This window comes from Loxodonta africana, chromosome 16, assembly GCF_030014295.1.
Source record: "Loxodonta africana isolate mLoxAfr1 chromosome 16, mLoxAfr1.hap2, whole genome shotgun sequence".
NCBI classification, from domain to species: Eukaryota; Metazoa; Chordata; class Mammalia; order Proboscidea; family Elephantidae; genus Loxodonta; species Loxodonta africana.
This window is the reverse complement of record NC_087357.1, coordinates 20350837-20363884: the sequence shown is the minus strand read 5'-3', so window position 1 is coordinate 20363884 and position 13048 is coordinate 20350837. Positions and strand designations below refer to the sequence as shown.

Here is a 13048-nt window from a genome sequence, read left to right as displayed (position 1 = left end):
ATCCAGCGCCTGCCTATATGTTTTTATAGGCCCATATATGTTAGACGTGTCACTTATATGATTACGGGTCAGGCTTATACGTAAGTCCTGTGCTCAAGGAGATCTGTTCAAATGTGGGAATGGACAGAAGAACCTGAATGAGCGCTTAAAGAGACTTCAGCAAACAGTTATTCAATCAAAAGGAGTGAGTAAATTATCAATTTAACATGAGTCTCAGCACGAATTATTAGGTTTTCTACATTTAATTGTTTAAATCTTTACCTCTTTAAGCAGCAACCTGTGTGTGCTTGAAAAGTCACCAAATTAAAAGAACTTGTGAATTATTTTATACCACTGAGCTAAAATAATATTAAATGAATGATGAGGAAAAATTTGTCATCAGAATCATAATCTAATTCCTACTTAGCAATGATTTCCACCTATATTAACCCAGGCCCCCCAAAATAAAAAAATCAAACACACACACAAATCCCAGACATATAGGTCCCTTTAACACTAACACTGACTCAAAGGCTGACTGCAAAGCAGAGGAAATGCTCTTTATGTGGAGAGCCCAGGGCAAAGGGTCAGGGCCAGGTTCAGGAGAGGCATTCTATGGAAAGGAACTGCTGAGCAGGACTCGTCACTCAGAACACTGGCTCTGCACACAGTGTCAACACTGTCCTCCGGAGGCCAGACATACAAGGAATGTGATCTGGGGAGAGCATCGAAGGCTGGGGAAGAAACTGCTCATCCTTAGGGCCGTGCTAAGGAGAGGGCAGCAAAGAGAATGAAAGAACAACTCCAGGGGAGATGTCTGAATAACCCCCGAATTTCTGAATTGGTCCCAGCTTAACAGGGGCTTGTTCATTCATAGTGCGAACATCCTGTGTTTGTGCGCTGCTTGCAATCACCCTCTCTACTCAACACCCAGAACAATCCTGAATGTGCAGAGCGGCCCCCAGAGCCTCCAAGACTCAGTTCCCAGCAGACCCGGGTTGACAAGCACTCTTGTACCTTTTTTTCCTTTTAATTGTGGTATAGATACCATCAAATTTCCCATTTTAACTATTTTTAAGTGTGCAATTCAGTGGCATCAGTTTTATTCACAATGCTGTGCCACCAGCACCGCTATTTATTTCCAAACTTTTTCATCACCCCAAACAGAAACTCTGTACCCAGTGAACAGTATCTCCCCACTCCCTTCTCCCTTGAGCCCCTGGTAACCACTCATCTACTTTCTGTCTCTACGCATTTGCCTATTCTGGATATTTCATATAAATTTCCTATACGGTATTTGACCTTTTGGGTCTGGTTTATTTCACTCAGCATAATGTTTACGAGGTTCATCTATGCCGTGGCAGGTATCAGGACTTCATTTCTTTTGGCTGAATAACATTCCATCGTATGTGCAGACCACATTTTGCGTATCCATTCATCTGTTGATGGACACTTAGGGTGTTGGCTATTGTGAATAATGCTGCAATTAACACCTGTGTGCAAGTAACTGTTTTTGAGTCTCTGCTTTCAATTCTTTTGGGTCTATACCTAGGAGTGGAATTGCTGAGTGCCTTTGTTTTTGAGTACCATGACCGGCACACAAAAATCTAAAACAAAGCTGCGAGATCAACAGAGAATAAATCTGCTCCATGCTATAACTGCAAGGTGCCACCTGTCTATTGCCATTGCAGATACAGAGCCTGTCTTTGGGGAAATGTGTCACATAAGGCCTACATGAAACCATCAGATTCAGGCACTGGTACCTATCATTTGCCTTCATCTGGCCCCTTAAAGTTCAGTGATGTTTTTCATCATAATTTTTCAGAGCGATCATTTTAAAAGTAAAGCTAGTAAGTATCTGGGTTGTCAGTTTTTTACACAGCTAGTATTTTGGGAGCGTGGGGAGAGCAGCCACAGTTTGCTTTAACACTCAGGAATCATTTCTGTTGACTTTTCTTAGTTGCATCAGAATACAAACTGAGAGCAAAGCAAAGCAGTCATTAAAAATACACACGGTGTTCCGTGCAAGCAGAAATGAAGAAATGACAAAGGCAGCTCAGACCCAGTAATTACCCAAACCGAAGGAGCTATGGCTCTTACGGTTCTCAGTAATTTTGCTGATAAGCCCTTGTCTAATTCATAACTCTTTTTCCAGCTAAAAATAGTAAAACGCACACACAGATGGTGCTGCTCACTCGGAGAGGACCCTCCCCAAACTCCCTCCAAGAAGCTTCAGCAGTTAAGAGGAGATAAAAATGCATCGTAGTTTTACCCTGGGAAAACGTCTCCACAGTATTTTCAGTTAAAAAAATGGCATGGTCCCTTAGAAATGAGTACTTGTTTGTGTGTCTTTGCCATCAGAAATTTCTCCATTTCTCTTGCAGGGACTTCGGGTACAGTGCATCCTCTCTCGCTTTCTCTCGATACAAAAGCTATGTCATCTTAATAGGATGAAGTAAGACTGTGCTGTAATTAATACCCCAAATACGAGATTTTCTTCTTCCTGAAAGCCCTGTTAAGAGCAGACTGGGAGGCCTCAAAAAATCCTCTCTAACCCCCAGAATAGTGAAAAGGAGAAATGACAATGAGCCATCAAATAAGTAAAATTTCCAGAAATGCTTTCTCTCTTTCATCTTTTGTTTCTCAAGCATATTGCTGGGGCGGGCCTGGGAAGGAGGAACTGCTGATTTTCATGTCCCTGTGTGGTACGAACAGTTAATACGCTCAGCTGCTAACCTAGAAGTTGGAGGTTCAAGTCCATCTGCAGGTGCCTTGGAAGAAAGGCCTGGTGATTTACTTCCGAAAAATCGGCCATTGAAAACCCCATGGAGCACAGTTCTACTCAGACACACATGGGGTCACCGTAAGTTGGAATCAACTGGATGACAATCTTTTCTTTTTTTTTTTCTTTTCACATCCATAGCAACGAATGTCAAGTCCTATTCATCCAATCCAAGCAACAACATGACTTCATTCCTTCATGGCCCCAGGGGCTCACTGCCCACATGTCAGCCGCTTGGCTGATTAATACTAACTGATGAGGTAGCTTTTGGCCACATTCATTTTGGGTTTGGGTAAGGCCCGAAGCTAATGAAATGCCTCCTACCCTAAAAACAATTAGATAAACAAATACAGCAAGGTTTTCTTTCTCCAGGCGGGGAACCCTTACAGTGCTCCTGAGTCCATCTCACCTTGAAGATACATTTCCTCTCCTTCTGTGAACATCTGGCTGCATCTGCTGCATCGTGCACAGCTGGGGTGATAATGTTTGTCACCTGCCTGCAAGAGAAAAGGTGGCCAACAGTCAGTCTACTCCTTGTCATGGTTCCTGGCTTCTTTTCAGGGGTTGGACATCTGGGAGGGAAAGGGAAGATACGGAAGAAGGAAAAATAATTGTCCAACTGACCAAATTTCTAACACAAACAGCCCCAGAAGCCAAAGTTAACCACACTGATATGGGGAGGGGCTCAGTGACCACTCCTCACCCCTGCCACGAGGGGGCGCCCTGCCTCTTGGACTCTTTGCCTTCCACTTCTCCCTTGATCTAGCTTTCCTGGGTGGCTGTCAGTTACCTACATGTACCTGAGGTAGGTCTAACTCTGTCTCCCAAAAACTCCACCTCAAAAGCATTACGATTCGAATTTATGCTGGAGGCCAATGTTCATTTGTGCTAAACCAGTAAAAACAAACGGTCCCCGTCATTACAAGAACTAAAGGCTCTTGCTTTCTTGGCTAAACAATCTGAAAATAATAAAATCTATCCAGCTTGCATCGAGGTGAGAAAAACCAGAGTAAAAACGGCATTCATTGCTTTTATCTCAGAAGGAGCCCAGATCCTCTTCCATGCTGTTTACAACCATCTTCTGCCGATGTCTTACGTTAAGAGTTTTCTGAAGAAGCCATTTTACTGAGGGAGCTCCATCTTATTCACGGCCATCTCACATTCCTAAATACGACAGATGCCATCACAGCAGGTGCTGACTCCCCTAAAGTGCAGTGTCACTGGACTCAGGGACAATTCTCTAGACAGGTGCCAAGTCACATTAGAGTCATGCTCCATATACATGCTTGATGAAATCAAAATCCTCTCCTTCACAGCTTAGCAGAAACTCCTCACTGCCTAAAAATTATCAAATTTAACGTGGGGTTAAATGGTTTTGTCAGTCAACTGTGAGGACATATCTTTTGCACTAACCATGGCGAGCCAGTGCTGAGACGCCAGAGTTAGAAGAGGCTGCACCCTGCGTTAGAACCTGCAGGAAATCTCAACAGGAAGTCAGGGGTCGGGTAGTGATTCCTTTCTCACACCCTCCTGTGGAAACTACAAAAGCCCCTTAGCAATCAGAGCCTAAGATGGCGCTCAGTTACTCAAGATAATCAAGTGGGAAAAACAAACAAACAAACCAAAACAAACACTGAAGTGATTTAAAATTGGAAGCCAAGAATGAAATCTTTTCAGTGGTGCCTGCCAGAAAATTCCAGAAGTGCTGCTCTTGTTCTTACCCATATGCTAATTTTTGGGGGGTGAGGTGGGGGTAAGAAATGTCATCACAAAGCTGATCCTGCCCTTAGCCCACCCGGGTCAAGTATGAACTAAACGAGGAAAGGATTTAAACAGCTGCCATCAAGTGGTCTCTGACTTACTGCGACCCTGTGTGCGCTGGGTGAGTAAGCTGGCCTTAGCAATGGTGATGAACTGTGAGGCATTATCCCTGTTAGGTATGTGCTTAAGGTGGGGGTCTCAGTCCCTTGGTAGTGCAAACGGTTATGTGCTCACTACTAGGCAAACGGTGGGTGATTTGAGTCCACCCAGAGACTCCTCAGAAAAAGGCCTGGAGATCTACTTCTGAAAAATCGGCCACTAAAAACCCCATGGAGCACAGTTCTACTCTGACACACATGGGGTCGCCGTGAGTAGGAACTGAATCAACAGCAACGGGTTACTGGTTATAGATGAGGAAGCTGAGGCCTGGAGAGGTTTAATAACTTGTCCATGGCCACCCAGCTAGGAAATGGTGGTGCCAGGATTTAAACCCAGACAGTCTGGCTCTGAGTGCATGGTCATAACTAGCTGCTGCTGCTGCTGTTAACTGCCATCGAGTCGGCCCCTGACTCATGGCAGTCCCATGTGTCACAGGGTAGAACTGGTCCATTGCGTTTGCTTGGTTGTAATCTTTACAGAAGCAGTTCACCAAAACTTTCTTCCATGGAGTTGCTGGGTGGGTTCTAACTGCCAACCTTTACGTGAGCAGCCGACTGCAAACCACTTGCACAACAAATAACCACACAGTACTACACTGCTGTAACTACAGCGATACTGGGGTGAATGGCCAAATGAAATCTTGAAATAATAACAACAGAAATATCAGCATAATACTCCTACACACAGAGATGGTTCCAGGGCCATTCACAAAGAGAAGACTTGCTAGCGTGGCTTGGGAAGCTGGTGAAAGGCTCTCCGGGTGCCCACCCTTTCCTAAGAGCAGGCAGAGGAGGGTGACTACGCTGGAAGAGCTACTATGCACTGTCATGGATTGAATCGTGTCCCCCCAAAATACCTGTCAACTTAGCTGGGCCATGAGTCCCAGTATTCTGTGATTATCCACCATTTTATGTGATTTTCCTATATGTTGTAAATCCTATTACTCTGGTGTAATAAGAAGGATAAGCAGCAGTTATATCGATGAGGTTTCTAAGATTAGGTAGCGTCTTAAGCCAATCTCTTTTGAGATATAAAAAGTAGTGCCAGGAGTAGATTGCGTCCTTTGGACCTGAGGTTCCTGTGCTGAGATGCTCCCAGACCGAGGGAGACTGATGCATCACAAGGACCTTCCTTCAGCGTCAACAGAGAGAGAAAGCCTTCCCCTGGAGCTGGCGCCCTGGTCTGTGAGAGAATAAACTTCTCTGTGTTAAAGCCATCCACTTGCGGTATTCATGTTATAGCAGCACTAGGTGACTAAGACATGCACAGGGGATGCAAGATACATCAATGCCCCATGTGGGAGGGCCTTGCTCTAGAAATTATGAGCAAAAACACTGCTAAGAAACAATGCCCTCACTGTGTCAGGGGATAGCAGTCATGACCCATGCACTTGCTTCATCCCAAGATGCTGAATGTGTTCACAAAGGCAGTGCGCAAGAGCCCAAGGGCAGCTGCACAGCCCTTCCCGAGTCCTCTGTTTTTGCAGCAGTGAGGGCCTGGGGGCTGCAGGTTCGGTGCTCCAGGACAAGGGAGCCAAAAGTCTGTCCTTGTTACTGACCTGTCTCCCGCTGGATCTGGATATTACTGATGATAAAAGGCCCAGTGCAACCCTCAGGGAAACAGCACTGTTGCCTTTCAGGACCTTTTCTCAGGTTTCCTCCCCAAGAGAAAAGGCTGGTCTCAGTAAAGGGTATTTACCCCTTTGCATGTGTGAGCTACGTGTTGGTTTCATTTCTCCTTGTTCAGGCACCCATGATGGTTCCCAGACAAGCCCTGCTCACAGGGCCAGGAAAAGCACCAAAGCTGGACCCAGACACGGGGTCACATGCAAACTAACAAAAAATGGATGTCGCTGTACCAAAATCATTCAAACTGGGGTCATTTTGAGAAGAAAGGGAAAGTATCTCAAACCATGAGCAAAATGAAAGACTAAATAGTGTCCATACGAGAAATAGGCAATAAACATGCAATTCATTGGCTAGAGGAGGCTACTGATTATAAACCCTTGAAGCACAGTCTGGGCTTTGCTGTGGTGGGTGATGTCATAGGTGATGGCTACTGGGTACCTGGCTATGCCTGAGCCGATAAGCCAGGTGATCCCCTGGGCTTTGCCAGAGTTCTGTCATCACTATTCTCCATCCATCTTTGTACCCCTCTATTTTAAGAGCTTTTACAACCTCACTTTCTGCATTTTCACATATTCAAACTGCACATGTTAAAAGTCTGCATTCTGGCTTGTATTAAACTCTATGAACAATAAACAATTTGCTTACACAGCTGCATTTACAAAGTACCTGCCTACACATTTGACGTGCTAAAAACTGCTTGCCTTTAATAGTGCTGATTAAGCCAGTCTCCTGTGGTTATTGCTAGTATTTGGTTAATTCCTAAATTAAAGTGTGAACTTAAGCACACAAGCTAGAATCCTGGGGAAATACTAACCACTCTAAGGCAAAATTTGGTATAATGCAGTGTTATGGATCGAACTGCACCCCCCAAAAATGTGTGTCAACTTGGCTAGGCCATGATTCCCAGTATTGTGTGACTGTCCTCCATTTTGTGATCTGATGCAATTACCTATATGTTATAAATTCTAATCTCTATGATATCAATGAGGCAGGATAAGAAATAGTTATGTTAATGAGGCAGGACACCATCTACAGGATTAGGTTGTATCTTGAAGTCAATCTCTTTTGAGATATAAGAGAGAATTGAACAGAGAGGAGATGGACCTCATTACCACTAAGCAAGAAGAGCCAGGAGCAGAGCGTGTCCTTTGAACCTGGGGTCCTTGTGCTAAGAAGCTCCTAGACCAGGGAAAGACTGATGACAAGGACCTTTCCCCAGAGTCAACAGAGAAAGAAAGCCTTCCTCTGGAGCTAGGGCCCTGAGTTCGGACTTCTATCCTCCTAGACTGTGAGAGGATAAACTTGGGTTTGTTAAAGCCATCCACTTATGGCATTTCTATTATAGCAGCACTAGATAATTAAGACAGGTAGATTTTTTTTTTTTTATTAACTTTTATTAAGCTTCAAGTGAACATTTACAAATCCAACCAGTCTGTCACATATAAGTTTACATACATCTTACTCCGTACTCCCACTTGCTCTCCCCCTATTGAGTCACCCTTTCAGTCTCTCCTTTCGTGACAATTTTGCCAGCTTCCCTCTCTCTCTATCCTCCCATCCCCCCTCCAGACAAGAGTTGCCATCACACTCTCAAGTGACCACCTGATATAATTAGCTCACTCTTCTTCAGCATCTCTCTCCCACCCGCTGACCAGTCCCTTTCATGTCTGATGAGTTGTCTTCGGGGATGGTTCCTGTCCTGTGCCAACAGAAGGTCTGGGGAGCAGGGCCGCGGGGATTCCTCTAGTCGCAGTCAGACCATTAAGTATGGTCTTTTTATGAGAATTTGGGGTCTGCATCCCACTGATCTCCTGCTCCCTCAGGAGTTCTCTGTTGTGCTCCCTGTCAGGGCAGTCATCGACTGTGGCCGGGCACCAACTAGTTCTTCTGGTCTCAGGATGATGTAGGTCTCTGGTTCATGTGGCCCTTTCTGTCTCTTGGGTTCTTAGTTGCCGTGTGACCTTGGTGTTCTTCGTTTTCCTTTGCTCCAGGTGGGTTGAGACCAATTGATGCATCTTAGATGGTCACTTGTTAGCATTTAAGACCCCAGACGCCACATTTCAAAGTGGGATGCAGAATGTTTTCTTACTAGAATTATTTTGCCAATTGACTTAGAAGTCCCCTCAAACCATGTTCCCCAGATTCCCGCCCCTGCTCCGCTGACCTTTGAAGCATTCATTTTATCCCACAAACTTCTTTGCTTTTGGTCCAGTCCAACTGAGCTGACCTTCCATGTATTGAGTGTAAGACAGGTAGATTTTGAATGAAACACACTGTCAACGAAGTAAAGAAAGGAATTCTGAACTCCTTGTGGACAGGGCGTAGGGGAAGGGCTACAAGATTTGGCATCAGGAGGCCTGGGGATCATTCCTTAGTTTGTTACCTATAGGACCTCAATCATCCGCTTCAAGTCCCAGGCCCCCCAGCCATAGGATATGAGGCGCTGGACTAGACAATCTCAAGTCCTGTTCAGCTGTAAAATTCTATGCTTCTGCATGATAAATCCCATACCTATATGAACTCATTGAGCAGTGTTAATGGAAAAGCAATTTGGGTAGAGAAAGGAAATGCTTGATGGCAGGGAATGGAGCTTAACCATAACCAATAACCCTATGGCTCTGGTACCCAGGAGGAATTCTGATGCCCCAACTAAGCCCTGTGTCTACTGGAATATGACACTGGGACAGAGAAAGAGAACTGTAATTACAGAACCAATACTTTGGCAGATAATCTGTTTGTCTGATAATCTGCTTTGCTCCTGGACCACAGCTATCCTTTTTAGTACTTTTCCCTTCCTTTCTCTTGGAGTGCTCTACTCCTGAGATGAGCCTGGGAGGCATGGGAGATGGTCCTTGAAGTCAGCCTCCTTCTGTTTGTAATGAGTGCCCTGCCTAGTTCCAAAAAGGATTTGCAGGTATTTATCAGAGATAACTTTAAAACAATCAAGTAAAAACCTTGGTGATAAAGAAAAAAAAATTAAAGACCCAAACTAAGGCCAAATATATATATATTGTTTTTGGTGATTTGAGCTTCTTGGTAGTTGAGGCCAAAAGGGAAAATGATAGGCCACAAAAGTTTCACTGATTCATCAACAGGTGGCTGGACAAACAAAATTTGGTGAATCTACACAATGGACTATTATTCAACCATGAAGAAAATGAAGTTCTGATACATGCCACAGCTTGGATAAACTTTAAAAACACTATGCTGAGTAAAATAAGTTGGACACAAAAGGACAAGTATTGTATGATCCCATTTATGTAAAATATCTAGAACAGGAAAACGCAGAGACCAAAGTTTATAAGTGGTTACCAGGTGTCTTAGTCATCTAGTGCTGCTATAACAAATACCACAAGTGGATGGTTTTAACAAAAAGAAATTTATTTTCTCACAAAAAAAATTTTTTTTTTTTTTTTTAGTAGGCTAGAAGTCCAAATTCAGGGCATTAGCTCCAGGGGAAGACTTCCTCTCTCTGTTGTTTCCGGAGGAAGGTCCTTGTTACCATTCTTCCCTTGGGCTAGGAGCTTCTCCACGCAGGAACCCCAGGTCCAAGGACATGCTCTGCTCCCAGCACTGCTTTCTGGGTGCTATGAGGTCCTCCCACTCTCTGCTTGTTTCCCTTTCCTTTTATCTCTTGTAAGATAAAAGGTGGTTCAGGCCACACCCTACGGAAACTCTCTTTACAGTGGATCAGGGGTGTGACCTGAGCAAGGGTGTTACATTGCACCCTAATCTTCTTTAACCACTGGCAGAGATTATGATTTATAACACACAGGAAAATAACAAAATGGAGGACAACCACACAATACTGGGAATCATGGCCTAACCAAGTTGACACACATTTTTGGGGGACACAATTCAATCCATGACACTGGGGAAGGAAGGGGCAGGGAGAGGGGGAACTAGTGCTTTAGGGGCACCGAATTTCTGTTAAAGGTGACGAAAGAAACTGGAAATGGACAGAGGTGATGGTTGCATAGCATGGTGAGTGTAATGCTACCGAATTGTACACGTAAAAATGGTTAAAATGGCGAATGTTCTCTTATATACATTTGATGACCGTAAAAATTAACTAATTAAAACAAAAAGTCTATTTGGAAAAAAAAAAAACAACCACACCCAAGCACATACAATTTTTACTAGAGAAGCAAGGTTTCCTGATTCAAAATTACTACCAGAGAAGCAAGGTTTCCTGATTCAAAATTACTACCAGTCATTTTAAGGCAGACATTCCACAGGCGATGCCAGGCATTGTACCAAATACTTTAAGTGACTTGTCTCTCAACAGCCCTATGATGTAGGTGCTATTTTACAGTAGGGTTCTATAAACAAGGAACTCAAGCCAGAACTCAAAGAGAACAATTTATCCAAAGCTCCCAATACTTCCAAAAGGCAAGGCTAGGCTTTGAACCCAGGTAGCCTGACTCCGGAAACCCTGGTAGCATAGTGGTTAACTGCTATGGCTGCTAACCAAAAGGTCAGCAGTTTGAATCCGCCAGGCACTCCTTGGAAACTCTAAGGGGCAGTTCTCCTCTGTCCTATAGGGTCGCTATGAGTCGGAATCGACTCGATGGCAGTGGGTTTGGTTTTTTTTTTTGGTTAGCCTGGCTCCAGGCCCACATTTTAACCATCATGCTAACCTGGCCCCTAAGCACTAAACCAAAAATCAAACCAAACCCAGTGCTGTCGAGTTGAGTCCAACAGAGTAGAACTGTCCCATAGAGTTTCCATGGACAGCGCCTGGCGGATTTGAACCGCCCACCCTTTGGTTAGCTGCCGTCGCACTTAACCACTACGCCACCGGGTTTTCATGCACTAAAAGGAATCCTTATATAAAGGACCTTTAGCTATGGAACAGAAAATCATCCTCCACATTAATTTCACCGATGGAAGGAAACATTCAACTAGTTGTTTGTTACATAGACCCTTGGGAAAAACCTAGGGTATGGCACTGAAAGCTGAGTAATGTCACTTCCACCGAGGAAGTTAAACTATCAAGGCCTGGGTTTGCAGTTTTGTGTTTTTTTAAGATCTAATTTGATTCAGAGTTGGTGCTCAGAACACCCAGAGGAATAAACAAATTGCTTTCCTGTCCCTGAGACTCTCACAAACACAGCTCTGATTGATGGTGATTTCAGACAAAGGACATGCAAACAGTTGGAGTCTAGCGCACAGGCCTAGATCAGGAGTTCCCCAACTTTACTGTGCATAAGCTATACCTGGTGAGCCTTTTTAAAATGGAAGTAGCCCTAGGGCAGGGCCCAGAAGTGAGCACTTCTTTTTAAAGCATCCAAATGAGTCTATGCAGCTCACCATGAACTACACAGACAATGGTCTGGGTGGTACCAAAGCCCAAGCCTGATGGTAGAGGAGGAAGCCTAAGGGGGTAACAAGGATGTACTGCTTACGTGGTAGGTGCAGGGGTGGGAAGGGAAAGGCACAATCATTCCAAGTTCCCTGCTTTGTTCCTGCAGAAAGGCAGCACAGGGGCTGACTCAGCCTTCTTGTGTTCACTGTTTATTCCCTTGAAGTGGGAGAGGTTTCCAGTGCAACTGGATTGGCTTGATCTGCAGGCTGAGCACTCACTCACCTGTTCTGGGAGGCTTTTTTTTCCGGGTATAGCATCATGAACGGGCAGGATAGTAAGGGTGTGCCCTGGCCCAAAATTTGTATCCTGGGCCAAGGCGGATACATGAATCTACATAGTCAGCTTTCCCAAAGCCCAGAGGGCTCTACACAAGTCTGTGCAAACCCTGACTGTACAGATGAGAACATACTATAGCCCCTCCGCCTTACCAACTGCAACCCCTCTGAGTTGAGCAGACTCTGCTCTGAACACACATTCTGAGTCGGCAGCTTGTCTTCCCAAGCAAGGATGCACATAATTATTCGAAGAAAAAGAAATCATTATATTCTAATGCTCTGGTTCTCTTTGACCAGCTGCTGAAAACATAAAAGACAGGGTACCAACTCTGTCCTTTTCATGGGGGGTAAGAAAAGAAAAGGAGTCGTTGGGTGGTGCAAACAGTCAAGCACTTGACTATTAGCAGAAAGATTAGAGGTTTGAAGCCACCCAGGGGCACCTTGGAAGACAGGTCTGGTGATCTGCTTCTGAAAGGTCATAGGCTTGAAAATCCTATGGAGCAGTTCTACTCTGTACACATGGGGCTCACCATGAATTGGAATCAACTCGACGGCAACTAACAACAACAAGGAATGAAAAAAGCTGCAACATCTCAGCATAAGCATATATTGGCTTCTCACAGACGGTTACTGCTTTCTCATCTCCATCCAAAGAATTAAGTGTAAAAACTTTAAAGGAGTCTTGGCAGTTTCACAGTGTTATATAAATGTTAGCTGTAAAGTGTACATTCCTAAAGGACCTAACCAGTGTCACTAAATTGATCTAAACATTCAGTGCAATCCCTATCAAAATTCCAGCAGGTTTGTTTGTAGAAAATGACAAACCGATCCTAAAATTTATATGGAAATGCAGAAGACCTAGAATAGTCAAAACCATTGTGAAAAGAATAGGGTGAAGTTAGATGACTTAAACTACCTGATTTCAAAATTTACTAAAAAGTAATCAAGACAGTGTGGTATTAGCACAGGACAGACATTCAGATCAGTGGAACAGAAGAAAAAATCCAGGAATAAACCCACACATTTACGGCCAACTGATCTTTAATAAAGAGCCAAGGAATAGTCTTTCCAACAGATGGTGATGGGACAATTGAAT

General features: G+C 44.2%; 1 protein-coding gene across 7 annotated transcripts in view; it reads right to left on the bottom strand.

Moving 5' to 3' along the window:
• ABLIM1 (actin binding LIM protein 1) overlaps positions 1-13048 on the bottom strand; it is a 94939-nt gene that overhangs the window by 55399 nt on the left and 26492 nt on the right. For all 7 annotated transcript variants that reach the window (XM_023546690.2, XM_064269274.1, XM_064269275.1 and 4 more), the window contains exon 2: positions 3171-3258. In XM_023546690.2, the coding sequence (XP_023402458.1) occupies positions 3171-3204 (34 nt within the window). In that variant the 5' untranslated portion in view covers positions 3205-3258. The remainder of the gene's footprint in view (positions 1-3170; positions 3259-13048) is intronic.